The sequence below is a fragment of the Bubalus bubalis genome, chromosome 6, assembly GCF_019923935.1.
Source record: "Bubalus bubalis isolate 160015118507 breed Murrah chromosome 6, NDDB_SH_1, whole genome shotgun sequence".
NCBI classification, from domain to species: domain Eukaryota; kingdom Metazoa; phylum Chordata; class Mammalia; order Artiodactyla; family Bovidae; genus Bubalus; species Bubalus bubalis.
The window spans coordinates 81,783,310-81,810,698 of record NC_059162.1 but is presented as its reverse complement, the minus strand read 5'-3'; the positions used below and the strand labels follow the sequence as shown (position 1 = coordinate 81,810,698).

The 27,389-nt window shown below is 36.0% G+C and overlaps 2 protein-coding genes across 8 annotated transcripts in view; one reads left to right on the top strand and one right to left on the bottom strand.

The window, feature by feature from the left end:
- The window catches only part of ALG6 (ALG6 alpha-1,3-glucosyltransferase), a 73,504-nt gene that overhangs the window by 41,665 nt on the left and 4,450 nt on the right, over positions 1 to 27,389 (top strand). For 3 of the 4 annotated variants that reach the window (XM_025288558.3, XM_025288559.3, XM_044944900.2), the window contains 3 exons: positions 5,792 to 5,860; positions 5,981 to 6,179; positions 11,809 to 12,626. In XM_025288558.3, the coding sequence (XP_025144343.1) occupies positions 5,792 to 5,860; positions 5,981 to 6,179; positions 11,809 to 12,006 (466 nt within the window). In that variant the 3' untranslated portion in view covers positions 12,007 to 12,626. Of the gene's footprint in view, positions 1 to 5,791; positions 5,861 to 5,980; positions 6,180 to 11,808; positions 12,627 to 27,389 lie in introns of those variants that run through there. The other variant, XM_044944899.2, reaches the window with a different exon arrangement.
- Positions 4,584 to 27,389, bottom strand: part of LOC102416174 (integrin subunit beta 3 binding protein) — a 91,608-nt gene continuing 68,802 nt past the window's right edge. For 2 of the 4 annotated variants that reach the window (XM_044944901.2, XM_025288562.3), the window contains exons 8-9: positions 16,419 to 16,458; positions 14,922 to 15,702 (exon numbers count right to left, since the gene is read on the bottom strand). In XM_044944901.2, the coding sequence (XP_044800836.2) occupies positions 15,675 to 15,702; positions 16,419 to 16,458 (68 nt within the window). In that variant the 3' untranslated portion in view covers positions 14,922 to 15,674. Of the gene's footprint in view, positions 4,775 to 14,921; positions 15,703 to 16,418; positions 16,459 to 27,389 lie in introns of those variants that run through there. The other 2 variants (XM_025288564.2, XM_025288563.3) reach the window with 2 other exon arrangements.

Here is a 27,389-nt window from a genome sequence, read left to right as displayed (position 1 = left end):
TAGCCTGGTTCTCTCTGTTAACCTCTTTAGGGGTTTTTTTATATGTTGCCTCCTTTCTAGTTCTTCTGTCAAGACTTTTGTTTAGACTCTACTGGTAGTCTGTAAATCTAGAAGCATTAATTTTTTTTTGGATTTCATAGAAATTGGGTGGCAGTTGCGGGTATATTATCCCACTATTAAAATAATGCCCAGAACACCGTGGAATACTTGAATCCTGTCCTAGCTCAGTCCCACCTCACCCTGTTTGCTAGGTTCCTGTGAAAGATACATGTATGAAATGACCAATGACTAGTGGAAGGAAGTATTGCTTTTATTAGGTGGAGCTTTGGACTAAAACCTCAGTGTAGAGCTTTAGAGTAAGCCGGCCTATGGGGCAGGCCTCTTTCCTCTGAACAAAATAGTCTTGTACAATTGTAGACCGAGAGGGCAGAATAATTTCACCCCCCAAAGTCTAAACTTGAGTTAGATCTGAGCCCTGTTGTGTAAGCCTCGGCTGACCCTACACAAATCCCAAGTGCCAGGGGATGAAATTATGGAGAGGTGCTGCTTTCAAACATGTATAATTTCCCCCAGTATTTCTACTCTGTAGAGATGTCTTTGATCGATGACCTGTAATCTGACCATTCAGGTTAGCTTGTGGTCCCTGAATTTCTGGGAGTTCAGACTCTACAACTGTATTTTGATTATTTATAACAGTAAGTGACTTTAATTTTGATCAAATATTTTAAAGTTAACATTAAAAGTTCTTCTCGATCTGGTTCCAGCTAATCTATCATTAAATGAATATTTCATTCAATAAATATTTATTGAGGTCCTACTATTACCAGGTACTCTTCTGTGCACTTGGGATATATCTGTGAACAAAACATAACAGAATTGCTACTTTCTTAGGTTTGATTCTCAAGGACAGACACTAATAATTAAATAAAAATAAGAAATTAAAGTGTTAGAAGGTAAAAAAGGCCATAAAGGATACATAAAAGAGATTAAGAGAAGTTGAGAGTTATTGGAGGTGGGGTAAAGGAGCAAGTGCAGGTTGCAGTTTTATGAGGATGTTGAAGTAGACCTTGTTGAGATATTTGAGTGGACTGGATGAGATGAGGGTTAGCCCAATGGATATCTGGGTGAGTAACATCCTAGACAGCCAGTGCCAAAGCCCTAAGATGGGAGTATGCCTGATATATTCAGGGAACAATAGAATGAGGTGATCAGTTGCATCAGATGCTGTGAATAGGTCAAATAAAACGAGGGTTAGGAATAGACTGTTGTACTGAAGTGGAAGTCACTGGTGACTTTGAAATGGCTAGTGTTGATAGAGTGATGCAGGGAAAAGCCTGAGTAGAGTGGGTTTAAGACATAACAAGAAGAGAAGAATTGAAGACAAGTATAGATCTTTTTTTAAAGATATATGAAAGTGAAAAGAAAGTCAAAGTGTTAGTCACTCAGTCATGCCCAACTCTTTGTGATCCCATGGATTGTAGCGCACCAGGCTTCTCTGTCCATGGAATTCTCCAGGCAAGAATACTGCAGTGGGTTGCCATTCCCTTCTCCCGGGGATCTTCCTGACCCAGGGATTGAACCCTGTCTCCTGCACTGCAGGCAGACGCTTCAGCCTCTGAGCTACCAGGACAGTTACAGACATACGGTGAAACACACCATTAGTACATCCACAGTGTTGTGTGACCATCACCACTGTCTACTCACAGAATATTTTCATCTCCAAAAAGGAAATCTTGTACACATTAAGCAGTCATTCCCCATTCTCCCCTTCCCTTAATGCTTGTAACCACTGATCTGCTTTCTCTGTGAATTTGCCTATTTTGGGTATTTCATATAAATGCAGTCATAAAATACGTGGCATTTTGTCAGACAACCTCTTTCACTTAGCATAATATTTTCAGAGTTCATCCCTGTTGTACCATGTATTAGGCCTTCATTCATTTTTGTGCCTGAATAATATTGCATGGATGGATATGCTACATTTTGTTTGTCTGTGCATCAGTTGATGGACATTTTGAGTTGTTTTCACCTTTTGGCTATTGGGAATAGTGCCACTTATACACATGTATTTTCAGTTCTCTTGGGTTTATACCTAGGAGTGGAATTTCTGGGTCTCATAGTAATTCTATAAACTTACTGAGGAATCACCAGATTAATTTCCACAGAAGTTATACCATTTTACATGACACCAGTAATGTATGGGAGAAGGCAATGGCACCCCACTCCAGTACTCTTGCCTGGAAAATCCCATGGACAGAGGAGCCTGGTAGGCTGCAGTCCATGGGGTTGCTAAAAGTCGGACATGACTGAGCGACTTCACTTTCACATTTTACTTTCATGCATTGGAGAAGGAAATGGCAACCCACTCCAGTGTTCTTGCCTTGAGAATCCCAGGGACGGGGGAACCTGGTTGGCTGCTGTCTATGGGGTCGCACAGAGTTGGACACGACTGAAGCGACTTAGCAGCAGCAGCAGCAGTAATGTATGAGGGTTCTGATTTCTCTGCAACCTTGTCAGCATTTGTTATTGTCTGTTTTTATTTTTGCCATCCTAGTAGGTATGGAATGGTATATCACTGTGCTTCTGATTTGCATTTCTTAATGACTAGTGATGTTGAGCATCTTTTTTATGTCCTTATCAGGCAATATGTGTATCTTCTTCAGAGAAATGCCTGTTATTTAAATCCTTTGCCCAGCTTTAAAGTGGTTGTTTATCTTTTTCTTGTTGAGTTTTAGAAGTTCTTTGTATATTCTGAATATTAAAACTTTATCACATATATGATAAGCAGATACTTTTTTCCATTCTTTGAATTTTCCCCTTCTTGATAATGTTCTTTCATGAACATTTTTAATTTTGATGAGATCCAGTTTATCTTTTCCTTCATTGTGTTTGCCTTTGATGATGTATCTTACAGACCATTGCCAAATCCAAGGTAATATTTATCCTCATATTTCTTCTAAGAATTACATTTAGGTCTTTGATCCATTTTGAGTTAATTTTTGTATATGGTGTGGGACAGGTTGGCAGTTCTTTAAATGAGTTTTGCTGAAAAGGGGAGCAAAGAAATTCTGCAAAAACTGGCAGAGAAGTTGGGGACAAAGAGGTTTGTTATTTAAGATAGAAGATATAATGCCAGAAGATGGTCACTTGAAAGGGAAAGAGTCAGGCACGACTGAGCGACTTCACTTTCACTTTTCACTTTCATGCATTGGAGAAGGAAATGGCAACCCACTCCAGTGCTCTTGCCTGGAGAATCCCAGGGACAGAGGAGCCTAGTGGGCTGCCCTCTATGTGGTCGCACAGAGTCAGACATGACTGAGGCGACGTAGCAGCAGCAGCAGCAGCAGTGATACAGGAGAGAGAAGAGTTGCAGGAGCAGTGTCCTTCAAAGAGGGAGCCAGAGTGGTATCTAGAGCGTAAATGGAAGGATTGGCTATGGACAGGTGCATGCATGGTTCATCTTAATAAAAGAGCATGCTGTTATCAGTACAGATGCTAAGGAAGAGAGCAAATGTGATGGTGATGTCTGTGAAAGTTCTCTTTTCATTGCTTCAAATTTCTTATTGAAATGGAAGGCAAAGTCATTAGGTCAGAGTAGGTTGGAAATGTTGGGAATATGAGGAGAGAGGAGAAAGTGTGAACTATTTTTCTAAAGAGACACAGAGTAGGAACAGACTAGGGAAATATTAAGTGACTGCTGGACACTTGAAAATCATGTATTTTTTTTGTAGATGGTGTGTAAAGAGTTGAAATTATTGAGTAATGAGGGAAGTGATTCTTGAGGCTGGTGGATGATAACAAAGATGAGGAATAATAGGGAATAAAGCCTGATGACAAGAGATTCAAAGCTGGAGCTTGTTAGGGCAGGGAGAAGGGAGAGCTGGTATGGAAGTCATGATGAAAATCAAGGAGGTTCTTTCTCTCCTCTGGGCCAAACTGTTTGAAGACTGGGGAAACAAGAACAATAAAACAGGCACAACTGAGAAGGCAGAGGGGCAGCATTTTCTTCCTCGGGGGGAGAGAACCAGAATTTGTTTTGAACAAGGTAGTGAAAGAAGAGGTTGAGGATGTTGAGGATTTTGCTGCTTAGTTATAAATATTAAGTGCCTTGAAGCTAAGGGCTGAGTTGTCTTCTCACTGCATCCCTTTCAGAGCAACACTTTTACATAAGCGTTGTTGTTCAGTTGCTACGTTGTGTCCAGCTCTTTGTGACCCCATGGACTGTAGCATGCCAGGCTTCCCTGTCCTTCACTATCTCCTGGAGTTTGCTTAGACTTATGTCCATTGATTTGGTTGTGCCATCCAACTGTCTCATTCTCTGTTGTCCCCTTCTCTCCGTGGCTTAGATGGTAAAGAATCTGCCTGCAATGCAGGAGACCTGGGTTCAATCCTGGGTTGGGAAAATCCCCTGTAGAAGGGAATGACTACCCACTCCAGTATTCTTGCTTGGAGAATTCCATGGACAGAGGAGCCTGGCAGGCCACAGTCCACGAGGCCACAAAGAGTTAGACACGACTGAGTGACTAACACTTTACATAATACATTTTCAATAAATGAATATCAAGTGATTAAATAGCAAAGGATTCTGACCCAGAAAGAGAAAATAATGTTTATTGAGCACCTACTAAATGCTTGTAATTAACAGAAATACATACTGATTTTAAAAGCATCAAGCAATGAAAGTCCTGTAGTATTTTCTTTTAGTGCAGTAATTTTCAGTCAGTTATAATCCCAGGCGTCACGTCTCATATGCTAGTTGCCATGAGAAGTCATCCTTTTTAAGAAATGAGAATACAAAAACCTTTTAAAATAAGGAGACCCCTAATAAAAATAACAACAACAACAAAATATAATTCAACAACTACCATCACTAGTAAAGTTATTTTTTTTTACTGAAAAATAAACACTAGGTAATACTTGGAAGAGTTCTTTCAACTACTCGGCAATCCAAGTTATTATTGTTGTTTCCATATATACATAAGAAAAAGGTTAAACTAATCATTTGTTCAAGGTCATAAGTAAGTGTCAGGAATGAGGCTCGGACTTAGGTCTTCTGACTAGCCCCCTTCTTCATGAACACAGCCACAGGTGAATCCAGAAGGTAATAACAACCGGGGGTGCTTGGTGCTCAGGAGGTCACAAATGTTGGACCCGTGACCCTAATCAGCTCTTTAATAAAGCCAGTTGGTCCATCTGTTGGTGTTATCTTCCTCTTCCTATACTGTTTCTCTTTCCATGTAGCCTTGTCCTACTCATTTTTTCCTTTTATTCTACCATCATCAACCCTTTATCATTTTTCTTTGCTTCTGTTGGCCTCTATTCAGTGGCCAGTGATGATCCTGTCTTAGCTTTTAACTTAGCTGAGTATTAGGTCACACGGAAGAGCATAAAAAAGAAGTTTGAAAACTTTCATACCAAGTAGGGTATTCATATTTACCAACTTGGATGGAATATATGGAAAAGCTTGTTTCTCTGAATGTTCAGTTGTTTATCCTTTCTTTAAGCTACTGTTTGTATGACAGGAAAAAAAAGTTTCATTAATGATACTGGAAGAAGCAGTTTTCCAATTATTATGACAAGCTGATTCCATCTCTCTGTCTAGATTCACTTAGTTTGGATTGATAGTTATTTTAAAAAATGAAATCAGTAGCCCCTATGGAGACCTTGCTGGCTGTGTTTTGTGATTTTTGTGTTGTTTTAGCTATGTCAAAAATCAGATAAAATGTGTTCACATTTTTACATGTAAGCATTGAAATTATATTCTCTAAAATATTTTTCTCTGTTATTTTAGACCAGTCTGCTTAGTTTTAAGCGAAATTCCTTTTATGTCTACTTGGTTTTTACTTGTGTCAACATTTAGGTGAGTCAAACCAATTTCCAGTATAATATGTTCAGTATAGTACTTATAAACTCATTTAAAACTTTTTTACAAAGTGAGTGTGGTTTGAATTGACAATTCTCTTCTGCTCTTCCTGTATAGTATGCTACCTCTTCTGTTAAAAGATGGACTCCTGATGCCTTCAGCTGTAACAGTGATGGCATTTTTTATAGCTTGTGCAACTTCCTTTTCAATATTGGAGAAGACTTCTGAAGAAGAATTGCAACTGAAATGTTTTTCCACTTCTGTTAGGAAATATTTTACATGTTTTACATTTCTTCCCAGAATTATACAACACTTGGTAAGTTGTTTTTCTTTCTAGCATTTTTGAGATATAATTCCCATAAATTCACTCATAAAATGTACCCACTTAAATCATGCAACTTGTGTTTTAAATATATACACAGAGTTTTACAATCATCACACTACCTAAGTTTAGATTTCCATCACCCCAAAAAGAAACCCTGTGCCCTGTAGCAGTCATTCTCCATTCCACCCTCACCCCAGATCCAGCCTTGGACATCCACTGATCTACTTTCAGTCTCTATAGATTTGCCTATCTGGACATTTCATATAAATGGAATGTATTAGTCCCTTAGGGCGCCTATAATAGAACACCACACCAGGTAGCTTAAACAACAGAAACTTATTTTTTCACAAGGCTGGAAGGCCAAAATTAGTGTGACATCAGCATTGGTTTCTTTTGGTTTCTCTTTTCCCGGTTTGTAGGTGACCTTGCTGTCTCCGCATGTGGCCTCTTGGTGTGTGTATCTGTGTAGACAGAGAATTCTTTGGTGTCTTTTCCTCTTCTTATAATGCCATCAGTCCTATAAGATTAAGGCCCCACCCATATGATTTATTTAATCTTAATTTCGGCTCATCTCCAAATGCAGTCACATTGGGGCTTAGGGCTTCAACATATGAATTTTGTGGGGACATACATTCTGTAACATGGAATCATACAAAATGTGGTCTTTGGTGACTGGTTTCTTTCACTTAGTGTGTTTTTGATTTTTAACTGTGTTGTAGCTGTCTATGGGGTCACACAGAGTCAGACATAACTGAAGCGACTTAGCAGCAGCAGCAGCATGTATCAATACTTCCTTCCTTTTTACTGCCAATTTCATTATATGGATATACCACATTTTATCTATCTAGTCTTCAGTAGATGCACATTAGGTTGCTTCCACTTTTTGGCTATTATGAATAATGCTGCTGTGAAGATTTGTGTCTAAGTTTACTGGTACACATGTGTTTCCATTTCCAAAAGTATATACCTAGGAGTGGTAATTCTGTGTTAACATTTTGAGAGACTGCCAAGCTATCTTCCAGAGGGCTGCATGATTCTGCATTCCCACCAGCAGTTTATGAGTGTTCCAGTTTCTTCACATCCTTGACAGCACTCGTTATTATCTTTTATTATAGCCACACCAAATGGATGTGAAGTGGTATCTCATTGTACTTTTTCCATTTCCCTAGTGACTAATAATGTTGAGTATTTTAAAAAATAATTTCTTTGGAGAAATGCCTATTCAAATCCTTTCCCTTTTTTTTTTTTTTTTTTTGGCTGCATTGAGTGGCTTGTGGGATCTTTGCTTCCTGACGAGGGATTGAACCCAGGCTGTTGGCAGTGAAAGCATGGAATTCCACCAGGGAATTCCCATACACTGCCCAGTTTTAATTCAGTTGTTTCTGTATTTTTGAGTTCTCTATACATTCTTAATGCAGGTCTCTTACTAAATTGCAAATATTTTCTCCCAGTCTGTGGGTTGCTTTTTGATTTTCTTGATGGTATTGTTTGTAGCATAAGAGTTTTCATTTTTATTAAGTCTAATAGCAGTTTCTTTTGTTGTTTGTGCTTTTGATGTCATACTTCAGAAACTGTGTATAACCAAAGGTCATGAAGATTGATGTTTTCTTGAAGTGTTTTATAATTTTAGTTATCTTTAGGACATTGATTCATTTTGAATTAATTTTTGTGTATGGTGTGAGGTCTAAGTCCAACTTTATTCAGTTGTTCCAGCACTAATTGTATTGGCACCCTTGTAGAAAATCAACAGATCTTAAACGTAATGGTTTATTTCTGGACTCTCAATTCTGTTTCACTGATCTGTATTATCTTTGTGCTGTTTCCACACTGTTTTGATTACTGTGGTTTTGTAGTTAGTTTTCAAAAACTGAAAATGTGAGTCCTCCAATTTTGTTCATTTTCAGGATCATTTTAGCTGTTCTACATCCGTTGTATTTCCGTATTCTTTTTAGGATCAGCTCATTAATTTCTCTAAAACCCCAGCTGAGATTTTTATAGGGATTACTTTAAGTGCGTATTTAAATTTGTGGAGCATTACCATCTTAGCACGATTTAGTCTTCCAAACCTGTGAACATAGGATGTATTTCCGTTTATTTATTCTTTAACGTCCTTCAATAGTGCCTGAAGTTTTCAGTGTGCAGGTTTTGCACTTTTTTTTTTTGTTAAATTCATTTGTAAGTATTTTATTCTTTATGATGCTTTTGTAAGTGGTATTGTTTTCTTAATTTCGTTTTCATAATGTTCATTGGTACTGCATAAAAATACGATTGATTTTTAAAATATTGAACTAGTATTAAGTTTTTAGTGAATTCCTTATGATTTTCTATATACAAGATCATGTCATCTGTAAATTATGATAGTTTTATGTCTTCTCTTTAAATCTAGATGCCTTTTCTTTCTTTTCCTTGCCTAATTACCTGGCTGGTCAGCTCCAGTACAGTTTGCTGAACACATGTGACAAGTGTGGACATCTTGTTTTCTTCCAGATTTTAGGGGGAAATCATCCAGTCCTTTAACGTTAACTATGATGGTAGTTGTGGGGTTTTTATATATGGCCTTTATTTGGTTAGAAAGTTCTCTTCTATTCCTAGTTTGAATTTTTTTTTAATCACTAAAAGGTGTTGGATTTTGTCTAATGCTTTTCCTGTGTCTAATGATATTATAATGTGTTTTTTTCTCATTTATCAATATGGTATATTACATTGACTGATTTTTATATATTGAACTATCCTTGCATTCTTGGGATAAATTCTACTTGATCATGGTGTATAATCTCTTATATGTCACTTTCTTGGGTTTGTCAGTATTTTGTAGAAGACTTTTGCACTTTATATTCATAAGGGATATTGGTCTGTAGTTTTCTTTTTTGTGGTATCTGTATCATTTTGGAATCAAGCTTAATGTTGCCTCATGGAATGAGTTAGGAAGGGTTCTTTTTCTACTTTGTGGAAGAGCTGTGAAAGACTGGTATTAATTCTTCTAGAAACTTTGGGTTTAATTCACCAGTGAAGCCATCCGTTCCTGGATCTTTTCTTCATGGGATCTTAAAGATGACTGATTCAGGAGGGAGGGATAAAATAGGAGTATGGGATTAACAAACTACATAAAATAGGTAAGCAACAAGGGTTTTTCACTGTATAGCACAGGGAACAACTTTCAGTATCTTTTAATAACCTATAATGGAAAAGAATCTGAAAATATATATATAACGGAATCACTTTGCTGTACACCTGAAACTAACATAATATTGTACATCAACTATACTTCAATTAAAAAAATATGATTAATTCAATCTCTTGTTAATAGGTCTATTGAGATTTTCTGTATTTCTTGACATAATTTCAGTAGTGTGTCTAAGAATTTGTCCACTTTGTCTGTTATCTAATTTGTTGGCAAACAGTTATTTATTTATTATATTCCCATACCATCCTTTTTTATTTTTATATATGGTAAGGAGTGATGTTACTTTTTCATTCCCAACTTGGGGAATTTGTACCTTCTCTTTTGCCCATGGTCAGTCTAGCTAATGTTTGGTGGTTTCATTTATAAATATTTTTACACAACCTACTTTTGGTTATTGATCTTCTCTATTGTTTGTTTTCTATGTCATTGATTTTGGTTCTAATTTTGTTATACCCTTTTCCATGTTTGGGTTTGGTGTACTCTTTAGTTTCTTAAAGTTCAAGTTAGAGGTTGTTGATTTGAGACCCTTCTTCCATTTTTATATAGTTATTCAAACCCATATAAAACCCCCATTTTTAAGCAGTATTCCATAAACTTTGAAATGTTTTTTAATTTAGTTAAAAATATAGTCCATTTTTTATAATCCATTTTTTTCTTTGGTTTATGAATTATTTAGGCATCTGTTGTTCAGTTTACAAATATTTGGGGATTTCCTTGACTACTTCCCATTTTTCTATTCCAATTCTAATGTATTTGAAGAACAGACCTTGTATTATGTCAGTATTTTCAAATCTATTGACTTTGTTTATTTCGCCTTCATTTTTGAAGGGTATTTTTGCTCTTCGAACATCATCCATCCCATTGTCTTGTGGCCTCCATATTTCCTAATGAGAAGTCAAATGTTAATCTTACTGAGGATAGTTTATGTATAGTTTTAGGTACTTCTTAGATACCCAAGTAGAGATTTTAAGGAAAACTTGAATATATGAGCCTAGAGTTTAGGGGAGAGGTCCAAGTTGGACACAGTAATTTGAGTCTTCAGTATATAGATAGTAATTAAAGTCATGTCCCTGGATGAGTGAGCTCACCAAAGGTGTGATTATAGATTGAGAAGGAACCAGCAAAGTTCTGAGAAAGATTAACTAGTGATGTGGGAGGAAACCAGGAGAGAATGATGTCATGGAAGCCAAGGAAGGGTTTCAAGATACCAGTGATGTGTTATTTTGAATGCTGCTGAGAGATCCATTAAGGTAGTAAGAACTGACTACTGGGATTAGTTTAGTGGAGGTCATTATAGATCTTTACCAAGGCAGTTTCATTGGAGAATGGAGTGAAAGCCTAATTGGTGTGGGTTCACTAATGAATGGGAGAGTAGACACAGCAAGTGATAGGTTACTCTTTTAGTCTTTTGGGCTTCTGTCTAGAATGATCACTGCATTACAGTTTTTTCAGGTCCCATCAGTTCTGTCATAATCTAGCCATTAAAGAATCTTTCAGGGTTCCATTATGTCCCCCTTTCATCATGAAAGTCACTGACTTCTGTTTCTCACTTCTTGTTTTCTACATTTACTTAAGCAGCTTCTGTGTCCTTGTCTCAAAGTCTATAGCTATATTGTTCAATACAGTAGACACTAGACACATGTGGTTAAATTAAAAATTCAGCTCCTCAGTCACAGCAGGTACATTTCAAATGCTCAGTAGCCATATATGGTTAGCAGCTACTTTTTGGGAATACACATTTAGAACATTGCAGAAAGTTCTGTGGTATGGTCTGAAAAAGGAAACTGACTGGTGCACAATTACAATAAATGCAGTTATGTCTACTACACATTTTGGCATTTAATAAGATGTGACTTTGTGATTTTATTTAACAAGTTCATGTAGTCCCCTAAATTGGAAGCTCTTTGAGGCCAGAGGACATTTTCTTTCATGTGTCCCACGATGCTCTACTATAGAACTAGCTCATTGAAAGTATTCAGTGAATATGAAATGTAATATTTCATTTGCTGTGGAAAACTTCATAGATGAATTCTTGGATTAACTTAGAATTGTATATCCCATAGACCCTTGGAGCATGCCATGAATTTAACCCTGACTAGCAATATTATCTATTCCAGGTACCTTTGTTTTAGTGCTTGGGTGATACGAAATCTAAAGGGGTTCTCAGGCTTTGGCTACACATGGGGATCACTTGGAGAGCCTTCCCCAGAGATTCTAATTTAATTGGTCTGGGATGTGGTCTGAGAGTTGATTTTTTTTTTAAACCCCAAATGACTCTTACATACAAACTAGGTTGAGATCCATTAGTAGAGGAGATTGAACCCCTAGCTGTCCCCTTCAGTTCTGCTCATTTACAACTATAAACCAGTGTTACCAGTACATTCAACTGTTACCTTTTATACTATGCAGTAACACTTTTCTCCCCCCTTCTTATAGTTTCTTACGTCAGTAATCACTATGATCCTTCTGACAATGATGACTGTCACACTGGATCCTCCTCAGAAACTACCAGACTTATTTGCTGTATTGGTGTGTTTTGTATCCTGCTTACATTTCCTATTCTTCTTGGTATACTTTAATATTATAATCATGTGGGATTCCAAAAATGGAAGAAGTCAGAAGAAAATCAACTAGCTATATCTCCAAAGAAATGTGAAAATGTTAGTGCCACAAGGTTTTGTAAACTTTTTGCTATGTATAAATAAAAGAAGCATTTTGAGAATCTTGGAAATAGGAAAGGAAATGGTGAAAAGTTATTGTTGTCTACCCAAAATAAATCTATATGGCACCAAAGCAATGAAGGCTTTTATTTTCTAACTACTGATCAAGACATATTATAGTTTTATTATGTTCAGTTATTCACGTGGGAAAATAAGAGAAACGTGTCCTTAATCAGTGTTTACTTAAGAAATGTACTCTATAATTTGTTGTCTTGAAAAAAATCTGCAGATACAGTGAGCTTAATCGGAGAATTTAGTCCCTTATTTTTGAAGGAAATCACTAATTTTGGTATTCAGATTTAGTTTTTCTTATATTTTAGAATGTTTTATAAATTATATCTCAGGGATTAAATTTGTGATAATCTTTTAAATTACTGTGAGAAGGCAATTTAAACTGTTTAAAGCTTGAACACGCCTTATTACCATGTGTAAACTTGAATTTTTTTAGAAAGGCAGAAAGACTAAACTGTGTTTTTATTTATTTCTAAGAACTATGATTTATTTGAATGCCATTAAACAAAGAATTTTCCTGAATTTAAGTGGTTTGAATGAAGTCTTTCATGATCATTGGCTCTAAACTTTCAGGTTCATTCTGTTTAAATGGCCTTATCCAGGGAGGGGTTCATCCTGTTCTTTGTTATGACATGGTTCAAGGTTACCAATGCCATAAGCATTGATCCATATCATACTTCATATTAACTTAGTCCTATTAATACTGTATGACTCTATATTAGAAAAAGCACATCTTTACTATAGTATTCAATTGGAAAAAATAATTTATAACCATGTAGTTTCTCATGTAAAGATACGTTTTCTTTAGTCCCTAAGAAAAAATAATCACTTCCCTAACAACTTATGTTTTTAATGAATATATTTCTTTAATAAGATAGCCATTAAAGCATATTAACTAAGTGGTATATTTTAAAACAATGCAAGTCAAACACATATACACACATAAGAGAATTTGGTTCTAGACATGGACAGCTGATGCAACAAGGTATAGGTTTTTAAGTCCGGTAAAGGAAGTAGGTTTAGACAAAGCAAAAAATCAAGAAGTATTTCTTTCTCAAAGCAAATGTGCATAAAGACTCAAAGGGTAGGTCGGCACAGAAAAAGCAGCCTTGAATCGCTGCCGAATCAGCAGGAACATCGCTGTCCATGGTCACCATCTATAATCACCATGCCCAAATGTCAGCATCTTGGCTGGCTGGTGTAGTCTTATTTTTTGTAATAGAATACTTGCATTTAATACAGGATGTTGATTTAAATCGATGAGAAAGTTCTAACTTCTAAATAGTTGAAACAAATATTATTTGAAAATGAAAGTATATATAAACAGTAAAATAGAATACACTTATATTCAAGGTATCTTACAGGTAAATTCTAAATAAAAATACATTTCTAGACTAGTTATATAGAGTTACACTGTAGCTTTACTGGAGACTTGAAGCAATTATAAGTATCTCATATCTATTAGAAACCAATTTAAGAAGAGTCCACTTTGAGCAATTAAGTACCAAAAAAAACAATAGAAACAATAGGGATATTTTTTTATAAAGACATTTACTTATATAAAAATTATTAAAGATGCCTCCCTTTATTCATTAATATACCTGTCAAAAAATGATCTTAGGAAAGTTATTTTCAAGTTCTTTTATAGGGAAAAGCTGTTTCTGAAAAATGGAGTTTTCTCTGTTGCCATAAACTTAGGTTTGATTCTTAAAATGAAGAGAATACAGTGTATGTTCATGTATCAGATATGAGGCAACAGAAGTCATTTTGCCTTGAAGCCTTAGGGAGGGGAGAAAAATCCCCAATGTAGCATTCTGTCCAAATGATAAACCACAACTAAGTGAGTGAAACATCTACAAAAGTCAAGGCAGCCAAAGGAGCCTCTCTGTTCAATACAAAGAGAGTAAGAGATGGATAGGATGTAACTAAATAATGGTTGGTGTAACACAACACTTTCAAGTCTCAATTGGTCCTTCTGTTATATTCATTGGAAGATCAGGGCCAAGTGTATCCCCCACCTTTTGCCTTCCTCCCCCCACACTGCCTCCATATAAACATTAGTTTTGTGTGTGGATCTTTCTGCTTTGTCCTTCATGTGGCCTCCAAGGGTGATAAAGCGAGAGTCATCTGATCTACAATGAAAAGAACTGGGAAATGATTCTTAGCCGACCCAGCTGTTCTGAAAGGCAAAAGCTTGGTATATCAAGAGGTCAAACATACAGTAACTGATTTAATAGCATTAAGCACATAGCTACATAACTTGAATTACATATGAAACCAATCTTACTTCTTAACCCTTCATTTCCTGACTAATGTAGGTGTCTTTATATGTTTTGCTTTACACTCTGAGGTTAGTTTTCAATGCTGGAACACACAAACAAATTAACCTTTTTGGTATATTTTAGGAACTCTCATTATAAGGACTATATCACAAAGTATTCTTAATATTTAGCAGGTTAAAAACCTTATTTAGATTGTCCCAATAAAATTATTAGTGAAGGCAATTAGTTTTATAAATTGAGTTACTATTTAGTTATTTCAATTAATAGTTTTAAAAAATAATTCATTTTCATTTTAAGAGGCAAATCTGAAATTCTCTAAATGGATAGTTTCAACTTCAATTTGTTAAATTTTGTTTCACATTTTTCACATAGTATTTTTATTTTCATGATACAGTGAATTAAATGACATGGTAATATACAAATTTTGCCAAGGCTTAGGGTGAATACCAAAGGAACAGCATTTTTCCCCCTATGGAAATGGTCAAAGAAAGGTGCATAAGTATGAAAAAAAAAAAATGCTATCAAGTTATAACACTGTGATTCACTCTTCCCCTTTATTTTGTGACAGCACAAATAGATAATACAAAACAACACTGTAGAAAATTAAAAATTTGATGCTTCAAAATGTGGAGGGAATCACATGTTGTCCCATGAGATGAGGTCTTTTCTTTATATTCAGGAGATTCTGTGTAGTTCAGTTTAAAAACAACCTCACATTTAAATATCTGCACTGAAAAATGCATTCCAGCATTTTATAAAAGATGTAAGAATTTTAAAACTTTGAAAATATTTTTTCTCTACAAGCATAGGCATAGCTAGAACAAAAACATCTATGAAGTAGAAGCTAAAGTAAACTTACAATTTTAAAAGCTTTTAAAAGAATCTAATTAGTACAGATCTAGGGCTTTAAATTGGAAAATCAGGACCTACTTCCAATTACTATTGGGTTTAATCTGAGTTTTAAGATATAGAGCTCTACCAAAGGTGCCATTTTCATACAAGCTATAAGTCTATCCACAAATGATAAACGTATACAGAAGTGTACCAGATACATAATATAAGTCAGGATCTTCTTCTATATGTTGGCTTACTTTAAAGGGTCAAGAAGAAATGTATTATTTATGTTGAGATTATCTACTGGTGTGTGTAGAAAGTTTAAATTAGCTTCAAGAAATTTTATCTAGACACACACCTGCCTATGCTATGATCTGGTATTCACTGCACAGATTAATTACAAACATTTCTTCTGTTCCTTTAAATATGATCAGGCAGATACAGAAGTTGGCGTTCATAGTGAGTGTGTTTCTTCTAAACGCCTGTGGGATATAAAAGGTGATTATTAAATCATCAAGAATTAGTTTCCAAATTAACATGCATCTCATACATGACCTGAGAAATGAGTTAAACACCCATTTACTATGTAATTTGGTACCTAATTTAGTTAGGTATTGGTAATATCTTATTTGCTTATTTTTGAATCTTCAAAGCAAGATTCACCTTCACAAATAATTGTCACTATGCCTACTCTGATGTGGCACACTTCATTTTATGAAGATGGATTTGAGATACTTCTGAGAGAGTTCTAGAACTCCAACATGACCTAATGAAAACACCAAATCTTACATGCCTTTGTCTATAAGCCTTCAGGGCCTTTCAGCAGGTGTTTCCTCCAACAGCTGCCCCCCCAAAAAAGAGACCATCTTTACTGGCATTCCTATTCAGGGTATGTCACTCTGGGGACTCCTAGTGGTGATAGAAGTTCTTGTCTGTCTGGTTTTAGGATCCTTGTGAGATGAAGCCTTTGGAAAAAACACCCAATGGCAACAGATGGCATGTATCCCCACAGGGCATGTGGACCCCTTACTTCCTGAAATATCCCTTCCTTGTTTATACTGGCAGCTATAAATAAGTCATATATGGTGAGCCCCTAACCCACTCCAGTGTTCTTGCCTGGAGAATCCCAGGGACGGGGAGCCTGGTGGGCTTCCGTTTATGGGGTCGCACAGAGTCGGACACGACTGAAGTGACTTACAGCAGTGGCAGCATGATGGTCCACATATATTCTTCCTGTCCTACAAGAAGATAGTTTGCCAACTTATTTGAGTCTGGTCAGAATACCTACAGAAGACTTTAAGCATGCCAGTGCTCCCCTAATATTATTATAGGTTTTTGATACGGTTACCAGAACTAAAGCTAATACTCTGGAAGAAAGGAAGACTGCCATTTATTAAATAATTACTATGGGAAAGGTGGGCCGCCCCGATGGCTCAGTAGTAAAGAATCCACCTGCAATGCAGAAGTTGCAGGTTCAACCCCTACGCTGGGAAGATCTGGAGAAGGAAATAGCAACCCACTCCAATATTCTTGCCTGGAAAATCCCATGGACAGAGGAGTCTGGTGGAAAGCCCATGGGGTCAGACACAACTTAGTGACTAAACAACAGTGAATGGGAAAGGTAGTAATTAAGCTAATTATTTTATTTAATTTTTAAATTTTTGGCCACACTGCATGGCTTGCAGGATCTTAGTTCCCTGACAAGGGACTGAACCTAGGCCCTGGCAGTGAAAGCACTGAGTCCTAACCACTGGACTTCCAGGGAATTCCTCAAGCTAATTCTTGTATATAATCCACAAGGTAAATATCACCAGTCCCATTTTACAACTAAGGTTTTGGGAAACCGAGTGCCTTGTTTAAGGCCACACAGCTAAGTAGGTGGTAGAACTAGTGCTGGACATCTAATCCAAATCCCATTCTCTGTTACAATGTCAGGCCTTGCAAAGAAGCGTCATCAGTTGATCATGGATGCCAAGACAGCTGTGTTGAGAAAGATTCTAAGGCCAAATTCAGGGTCCAGCAAAAATCAACACTTTGATCAATGTGATACATATCATAGCACAGGAGCAGGGAGCAGCAGTATGTCTGTTATCTCTACACGGCCATACTGGTTATAGAGATGAAGATCTCAGAACACAAATGGAAAGAAATTTAGATACCGTGATGCAGTTCATGAGCAGTATTTTGACAGAATTCATCTTTCACATAGCAATTATATTTTATTCTTTCTAAAACATATTTTAGATTGTTACTTCTTTAATAATCTTCATGGGTTCATTTCTGCCTAAAGAATAAAGTCTGGACTTATTAGCCTGGTGATCATAACTGTCAGTGATGTGTCTGGAATCTACTGTTTAGTCGCTCTGCTTCTCTGCCTTTTCTGTTCAGTGTTCTCTCTGCCTAGAATGTTTACACAGCCCATCAAAATTACCCATTTTTCAAATTCCAGCTTCCTACTAAAACACAAAGCTTCCATTACGAGGGCTTGGAGGGCCCTCTGTTAGAGATTATGCAGAGTGGAATAACTAGAACTGATTTTAAAATCATGAACCCTTAAATAATGACCTAATCACTCCATCCTGAGGTGGCCCATTTTGTGTATTTCCATACTGCTTACTCTTCATTTGTTACTTAGAGTAGGGAAGAATTTTTACACTTCTCAGTCTGAAGAGGAAGAAACTTCTGTCAACTCTTCTGCTTCCAGTAGCCCACAGAAAAGTGACAAATTTGACTGACTGACATCCAGAATAGCAGACCACATTTTACAAGTCATATTCAGTCAGTATTCTTACACAGCACTCCTGTGCCCCACTATTTAGTTTCCCTTTCACCGTCTACTCTCAAATCCAGTGGCCCTTTGCTCTTCTTAATTTCATGTTGTAAGGAGAGCAGCCCATTCATTCTCTTTTCTGCAACCAAGCATATAAGGCACATCTGCAGTTATAGAGGCCCATGGACATGGATCTATTTAAAGATCCAGCTTTCTCCTCAGGTCAGGAGAGCACATAGATTTTAAGATTTGCATTCAATATGGAAGAGAGGGAGGGCTTCCCTGATGGTTCAGCAGTAAAGAATTTGTCTGCAATGCAGGAGAGGCAGGTTTGATCCCTGGGTCTGGAAGATCCCCCGGAGAAGGAAATGGCAACCCAGTCCACTATTCTTGCCTGGAAAATCCCATGAACAGAGGGACCTTGGTGGGCTACAGTCCATGGCGTCACAAAGAGTCAGACATGACTGAGCATTTCTATCCAGCAGCATTTCTTCCATCTATGGGAGAGAGAAGGTTCCACTTCTGCCTTAGTCCACATTAGTACTCCGAGCTTCTACCAGAGGGCCTGCCATATTGGGGGTTATTAAGTCCTCTACTAGTCAAGTTGATTCTTTGATCCTCAATGAATTCATAATCCTTTTTTATACTTGCTACAGGCCAGAATCCTGGAAAGACGAGTCTGAACTTGTTATCACTTGCTTGCCTTATTTGATTATCATTTCATGTATATAAACCTTACATCCTCAGTTTGAATACTAGATGGGCAGTATGCAAAGGGCTTTGTTTATACTAAGCCTCACACTTTTGCTAACCAAGTGATTTACACTGTTTCTAGAAGATTTATCTCAGCATCCCCTGTAGTATTCCTAGTTAACATTAGCCAAAATCATGCTTTCTCAGAGGCTTCCCTGGTGGCTCAGATGGTAAAGAATCTGCCTGCAAATGCAGGAGACTGGGTTCGATCCCTAGATCAGGAAGATCCCCCGGAGAAGGGAATGGCTACCCACTCCAGTATTCTTGTCTAGAGAATACCATGGACAGAGGGGCCTGGAGGGCTACAGTTCATTGGGTTACAAACAATCAGACATGACTGAGCAACTAACACTTTGCTGGTCTTCATACTGTCTATGGCCTATGGGTTGCTGTCTCCCTTATTCTAACATTGTTTTATAAAGGCTTCACTTTTTAAAGGCTTTGAGAGTGAATTAATATGGGGTGCTTATGCTCACTAAACAAAATCGGTCAGGAGGAATAATTACTGAAGTGTAATAGGGCAGAAGCTGATGTGTAGACCGGGAATTTGGTCACACAGTGGCGTTAGGGGTATCACAACTATCAGAGGTTTCTAGGGCATAGGACAAGGTCAGGAAGTTTAATATCCTCTCTTAGTTATACCAGTTGGGCAGCTGTGACAAATCCATAAAAGAAGAACATGGAAGAGAAGGATCTAAGGAAGCCTAGTGTAAGGAAACTCATAAGCAGGTTCTGAAAGATTAGTAAAATTTTGATGATGGGGGGAAAAGGTATGTCAAGTGGAGGAGACAAGAACAAAAGTAAGGAAACGAGAAAGGGATGTTCTAAGGAATGTGTTCAGGAATGAATGGCAAATAATCTGGAGTAACTGAGACACACAAATTAGAAAGGTAAGTTGTGGTCAGATCAGGGAGAATTCTAAACAATGGTATATGGATTTTACGACATATATGGTGGAGTGATACTTTTGAAATCATAATTCATTCAGTAGCAGGACAGGCTGTAGGGAAACAAGAACAAAGAGCACAAAGGCAGGTTACAATGAGGATGCAAATAATCTGGATGAGAACTAATGAAGGAATAAACCAGCGCAGTGTACATGGAAAGGAGAAGTAATGTTCTGGGAAGTGATACAACTTGGTATCAGTTTGGATGTGGGGACAAAAAGAGAGACAGAATTGTAGTTTTCAGCTCTATCACTGGATGAATGTAATCCCTAAAAAGGTACAATGAGGGACAATATGGGAGGGGGGAGGGTGAAGTCAGTATATTTGGGGAATAATGTATAGCAGCTGAGATTGTTTATAGCTCAGGAGGAAGGTGAAAAATAGATTTGGAAACCATATACACAAAGGTGAGAACAAAAGTCAAGGAATGGATGAGGTCATGAAGAAAGAGTCCAAGGTGAGAGAAAACAATATCAAAAGAACCTAGGGAGGACTCTCCTGGTGGGCCATGGTTAAGAATCCACAAGCCGATGCAGGGGACACGGGCTCATTCCCTGGTCCAGAAAGATCCCACATGCTGTGGGGCAACTAAGCCCATGCATCACAACTACTGAGCCTATGTACCTAGAGCCCGTGTTCCAAAAGGAGAAGCCACCACAGTGAGAAGCCCACACAGCACAACTAGAGAGCAGGCCCCACTCGCTGCAAGTAGAGAAAGCCTGGACGCAGCAACGAGGACCCAGTGCAGCAGAAATAAATAAGAATTTTTAAAAAATCCAGGGAAATGTTTACAAGGTAGTCAAATACATTCAACTGTTATTTCTCTGTAGGTTAACCTTAATTCTTTTAAGTCTTTTGAAAGTACTACTCAAAGACTCAGAAAAACACCCCTAACATATGATGATCTTTACTAGAATCCATGAACACAAAGCTATTCTCAGTATTCTTAAGATTCCCCCAAATCATTCATTAATGAGACTGTCCTATATTAAATGTGTATATTCATCTGCCAAATGTATAACTGTGAATATTTATGTATCAACTGTGTATTTATGATCACCATCCAATAGTTTGATGGATTTCCATAGTATATGGGTCAGAACCCATAGTATATGGGTCAGAAATTTTATAAAACACTTAACCTTACAGTGAATGATTGTGTGTATTTGTATATATATTGTATACATAATAGAATCTAAAACCTTTGACCAATTATGAAACCTGACATTCACTGATTCCTACCGTGTAGTGGGCAATTAATTAGCACACTAATTAATGAATTAATATGCAATTATTCACTTAATCAATTCAGCACATTTCCAAATCCACTGACTTGTTTGTATCTTGTTCAGTCTGATGTGCCCTACAGAAACTATAACCTACCTGTCACTGTTAAGTTAGCTGTTTTTACTCAATTAAGGGCCTTCTTTATACTAAAAATATGCCCTCTTTGAAAGCTAGCCTGGCAAGCTCAATAGTGTTGTCTTTCAATTGGCCTCTAACTCATAGATCTTGTCAGATTATCTTCCTATTATTTATAAGAATAGATTAAATATAATTAATGCATCAAAGCTCATGTTCCTATTTTCTTTACAGACAATACCAAATTTGATAATACAATTAAAATGTTTTGAACTGAAAGAAAAAACAGTGAAATATAACAAGGGTAACCTTAATTATAAAGGTGAAACTACCTAAGTTTAAATGGTTTTAAGGAATTCACAGCTGTCAAAATCATATAATTCTATATGAAAGAAAAAAGATTTTTTTCCAGAAAACAGTGTAAAGTAAGTTGTCATAGTATATGATGCAGAATAAATGCTTAATCAAAATGAAATTAAAATAAAGAGCCTAAACATAAAGTTTTATTTTACATTATAAATAAAAGCTTTGGGGCTATAAATTCTTGCTTCAACATCCTACAGATTTGCCTGATTCTGTTTCAGAATGCACATTTAAGAATTTAGGATGAAAACTACCAAGAAACTCATTATAATGTGTGGTTATGTTTTATTATAATCATTCATCTTTTATGCTAGATTCTATAATCCTGAGAGCAGGACTATGTCTGTCTCCTTAATTAGTGTATCCACAATGCTAGAACAGTGCCTGGCTCCTAGTAGGCATTCAATAAATATTAAATGAATGAGGTATGTAAGGAAATAGCCATTTATACCTATTTGAAAATATCTAGATAATTCCTTAAAAAAATTTCTTAGAGTGGCCATTCATTTTTGTTCATTCACTGAACATGTATTATGGAGCTTCCATCCAGGTTCAATATTACAGTATAGAGATAAGACTGTTTGCCAAGGAGAGAAGTCCAGAGAGAGCCGTGGAACCAGACAATTATAATACACTACAACATGGTACATTTATAAACATTCAGACAAGTGCTGTAGAAGCCTAGAAGATGAAGCAATTTCTTTTTTACCTAGGTTATCTGGGGAGAGTTTCAAAGAATGTGATGTTGAAGGCTGACCTTAAGGAATGAGCAGGAGTTTGCTAGACAGAGAAGGAAGAAAGTGTAGTCCAGGTAGAAAGGGAGGTCATAGAGAAGCCTGGAGTCCTGAAGGAGAGATTCCAGAGGACTAAACCATATGATATAAAGAGTGTGAAGGAAGAAGACTCCTTTCTTCCTATGTGAAGTCTGAGGTAGAGGAAAAAAATCGTCTACTGATTGCCAAAGTCCTGCTTTTAACTATATAATTAATTATATAACACTATAAATATCTGCTTTATGATTATGTAGAGGTGTTTAAAATACATAAACCACTTAGAGATTTTATCTAACACTTTGAGGAGCTTTTCTAACTACTCTAAGAGTTAAAGTGGAAAAAAAATGTTCATCTGTCAGGTGACATAAAACCAATTTCTACTAAATGTGCCAGAATAATTTTTCTCCACCTCAAGAACAGTTAGTCTTCAGTCTGTTCATTACTGTCTTTTTATAGTATTTTTATTTAATAAAACCTATTAAGACTACCATACAAATCTCTTTACTTATGCTTTTATCTTTTAACTGATCAATTTTTATATTGCTGACATCCCTTCTTCACCATTTGCTCATTTAAAAATTCATAGTATGTGAGATATGTCTCTGGAGAAAATGTCTATAAAATTTGTTACAGCTGGCAAATGTGTATGAGTCAGTGATAGCACATGACTAAATGCTTCACAGAAAATAAAATTTGTTTCTGTAGTAAGCAGAACTGTTTAAATGTTATTTATTTTTATGTTTCAAAGAAAATATATTGTGAAGTGCTGCATTGATTTAATACGCAACAATGTCTGTGTACACGCTGTAGAAGGAAAATTTATGAAACCTTTGCACAACTCCTTTAATTGAATTTTCCAAATCTCTCACCACACACAAATAATCAATATCTTCTGCAGAGAAAACCAGTCAGAATTATTACAGTCTTCCGTTTCAATTTTGTTGTCATCAGCACATACAGAGCACCTGGATATTTGTAATGTCTGATAGCAAGTTATTTACACCTCTTAAACACATAATTGCTATTAAGTGAGTTAAAATCTACGGTGTAAAAAGTTTAACTGATTATTTAAAAGATAAAAGCACCATACTTTTAGTAATGTATAAAAAAATTAAATCATAGGAGAAATTATTTAAAAGGCTTTGAAAAGTAATAAACCAGTTTGTGTTTCCTTAAATCCTAGACACATCTCAAGTAAGCAGTTGAAATATAGCCCCAAACAGTGATGAACAGTGTAAAGCACAAGCATTAACATTAATAAGAGGAAAAGGTATGACCCACATACAGGATAAGTGACAACTGAATTCGTATAAAGAGCTGAGGACTACAGTTGTACATTAATGTGTATTTGTGTTACCAAAATTAACATCTCTATTTTTTAGCTCTAAATAAACTAAGAATGTTAAAAGCATAGTAGAATTTTTGTTGTTTCTTCTGAAATTCATGTCTAAACTTCAAACCTGTGTTTTTAATACTGGAGTATTTGTCTGAAAAAAGATACTGCTTCATGTTAAGCTATAACAGAAAAAAATAAAAGGGAAGCAGTTTTCTAGGAGTAAAAGTATTTAGCTGATATGACGAATACTTTTTCAAGACTGAGTAGGGGAAAGAACAACATATTTTTAAGTTAAAAAATACTTCAGTGGGTGGTTAGAATGAAAAGGCAATATCAAACTATTTATATAGTCTTAAAACAGAAGGAGTTTAAAATTTGTCCTTTGGACCAAGAATTTGAAAACCTCAAAAATCCTATAACCAAAATTAATTTTACAATGCAAGAAGACAGTAATCTAGTTAAAGAAAATCAGAACATTTATAGTTGGCATTTTTTTCTTTTTAAGGCCAGAGCTAGAAATTTTGAAATATTTAGTATTACAGACAGCTGAAACAATCAACTTTTTTGAACAATGTAAAGTTCAGATGGTTACATTTCTTTTAAAATATGCATATTTCAACCTACACAATTATTCTCAAAACAGATAAAATATGTTTTGGACTGAAGCTAAGTGTCTAGATTTCATATCTTGGCAAATGCTCTACAATTTGCTTACATTCTTTTAAAAAACATTTTGTTTACTGGAAGTACTAGTCATGGACAAACAATGATGGTATTTTCTAATATCTCCAGAAAAAATGAAAATACTCAGTACCACATAATGCCACCTATTGTCTCAGGAATATTTGTATCAAGTTGTTTTATGCAGAGGTTGACTATGTAAAGTAAATAAATTTCATGCCTTCTCATGTGATGATAATGTGACAGTCCTTCTGTATCAACCCAATGAATGGTCATATGTTTTAAATCTTCAGCATAACAAATTAAAAATAATTTTGAAAATTCACATCCAAATATAACAGAAAAAAACCTTTCATTTCATTATTTTTCTAACAGTCATAAAGCCAATATTATTAAGGAAAGTGAAGACAAGCTTACTTCCTAAGTAACTGAAAAAAGAAAGAAGCCTTCTTTTGTTTAAGAAATCTGTATTCTGTAAAGGAGGTCTTCTTTATTCACATGCTTTATCAAGTCATTCCCTAATTTGCAAGGTCCAGTTCTGAAAATTATGAAAATCTCATTGTACTTTTAATGTTAATGTGGATATTTTAAATTTCCATGGAATAGGTTATACAAAGCCTTAGAATGTGTCTCAGATGTCTATTTAAAACACTAGAGTCTTATCTTTACAATTATACTTCTCTGACTGTAATAAAAACTACAACTGCTGCTAAACAAATTAGCAGTAAAATGAAAAAATAAAACTAAAGGATTAATTCAAAGGCACAATGACAAAATAAATGCTGGAATTCTCCTGGTATTGTCTATTTTAACTATTCTAGGAAAATTTGACAAGAATCTGAAGGAAAAAAAATCTGAAGGACATTCTTCTGATAGTGAAATAAATAATGTGTTTACTCTCATTTTCACTAATTACCTAATACAACAAATCTAAAACATATAAAAACGTATTAGCTGATTTTTATATTATGTCATTTCTAACTATATAATTTATAATATTATGGAGATTCTCAGAATATTTTAAAATTTAAATAATTCTGGATAACAGCATAGTAAAAGAAAAGTAAAGTAGAAATTTCTGTAAAAAGCTGATGGCTAGATCCCCAAATAAGGAATATGTAAAGCATATTAGTTTGGACTGTCAAAAAACTAACAAAGTCCTGTTAAAATGAATGTATGAATAGAAGGGGTGAAAGTTAACTTGGCAAAGAAATTTACATATAATGTGTATGTGTTGGTGTGCATCATCTTTAACCAAAAAAAAAACAAAAAAACCCCACCAAAATTAAAAATATATATATATATTAGGAACTGGAGGAAAAAATAGGGAAAAGCATTCTGTAAAATGCTTTTGAATTTTAGCTCAAATTCAAATTAGAAAAAAAAGCTTCAATCTATTTTCCAGGCAATATTAATATAAAAAATAAGATTAAAAACTAATGAAGATTTGAATACCTCAGTAAGTATAAACAGTCAATGTAGCTCTTGCCAAGAAACAAAATGGAAAATGACTTCTATATTCTCATATGTATAATACATATTATCATATAGTTTATATTATGTAGATATTATATATTTAATGTATCTTAGCTCAGTTAGCTGTTTATATTTAAACCACAACAAATAAACAATGCTTATCAGAACCTTTAAAACATGATTTAGTGACACAATCTCCTCTATGCATGAAGAAACACTCAGCTCTCAGGGAAAACCTGGTAATGGGCAAGTCAGTTTTAATGTCTAAAATACTAGAAAATAGATTTAAGGCTGATTCATGCAGAAACATACAAAGAATCCCTATGTATTGGATAACTGAAAGGGGGTGACTGTTTTAACACGTGAACATAACTTTAATGTCTTAATACATGTTTACGGAAGGAAATAATACTTTGGGGAAATTTTTTCCCATTAACTATTAGCAGTGACAGTTCATCTATCTGTTCTATAATTTTCCCTTCCTCATTCTTCAAAACTGTTGGCAAAAGCCTAATGTAAAGCCTAATTCTAATTAGCTCTAGGAAATTAACAGATTAAAAAAAATTACATCATTGCTATTGTATACATAAAAGAAAGATTTTCTCTAGTTGAGAAATAATAAATATTCTTATCCTCTAAAACTTGTCAAGTCAGTAGAGATTAAAATCATTGAAAGCTGCTGCTGCTAAGTCGCTTCAGTTGTGTCCGACTCTGTGCGACCCCATAGACATCTGGCAGCCCACCAGGCTCCCCAGTCCCTGGGATTCTCCAGGCAAGAACACTGGAGTGGGTTGCCATTTCCTTCTCCAGTGCATGAAAGTGAAAAGTGAAAGTGAAGTCGCTCAGTCATGTCCGACTCTCAGCGACCCCATGGACTGCAGCCTACCAGGCTCCTCCATCCACGGGATTTTCCAGGCAAGAGTACTGGAGTGGGGTGCCATTGCCTTCTCCGATTGAAAGCTAGTTACACATTATAATCAAGATACACTGTACTGGAGAGAAATGATCTCAACCCTTTTCTAGGGAAGAGCTGCTTATGTACTTAAATTCTATGGATCCTAATGGGAGGTAGGTGTCCAAGCAAAGGGCTCAGGAAGCCTGCTCAGATATCTTCCCACATGAGTTTTGGAGGAGTTTTTCCATGACTGCTACCTTGCCATGACCCAGTTGGCCTCTGGAACTGACCAGCAGGGAATCTCAGCTTTTCCTCCTACAAACTCATCGCTAACTTTGTTAAAGATCCTAAACACAGACTAAATTGGTTGAGTTATGTCTTATGTTTGAACCTGAGAGCTGGGATGGCTGGATGCTTTCATTGTTTTAGGAAGACACAACACAGAAAAATATAAAGACCAAACTTTTTGACATGAGACTGGTTTTCAGTTGGAATCCCTGCTCTGACATAGGCAGCAGTGTCTTTTGGCAAACTACTCAACATAATGACAATGACAGCTATCTTGCAGGGTTGTTGTATAGATCTGCTGATCCTAGTGTTGAGAACATAGTAATTATTAGTCCTCAACAGAGGCAAGTCACTGGTACTCAAAAATGGTAGACTAACACATGGCTACCCACTTCAAGGCCTACCTCCGTTTGCAGAGATTGCCAAATGGCATTCCTGTCAGTAATATTAAAATGATCCCTCAAGTTGGTCTAGTGGCTTTAGTATTTTATAGTCTGTGATTATTTTGCTTACTTAGGTGTGAAT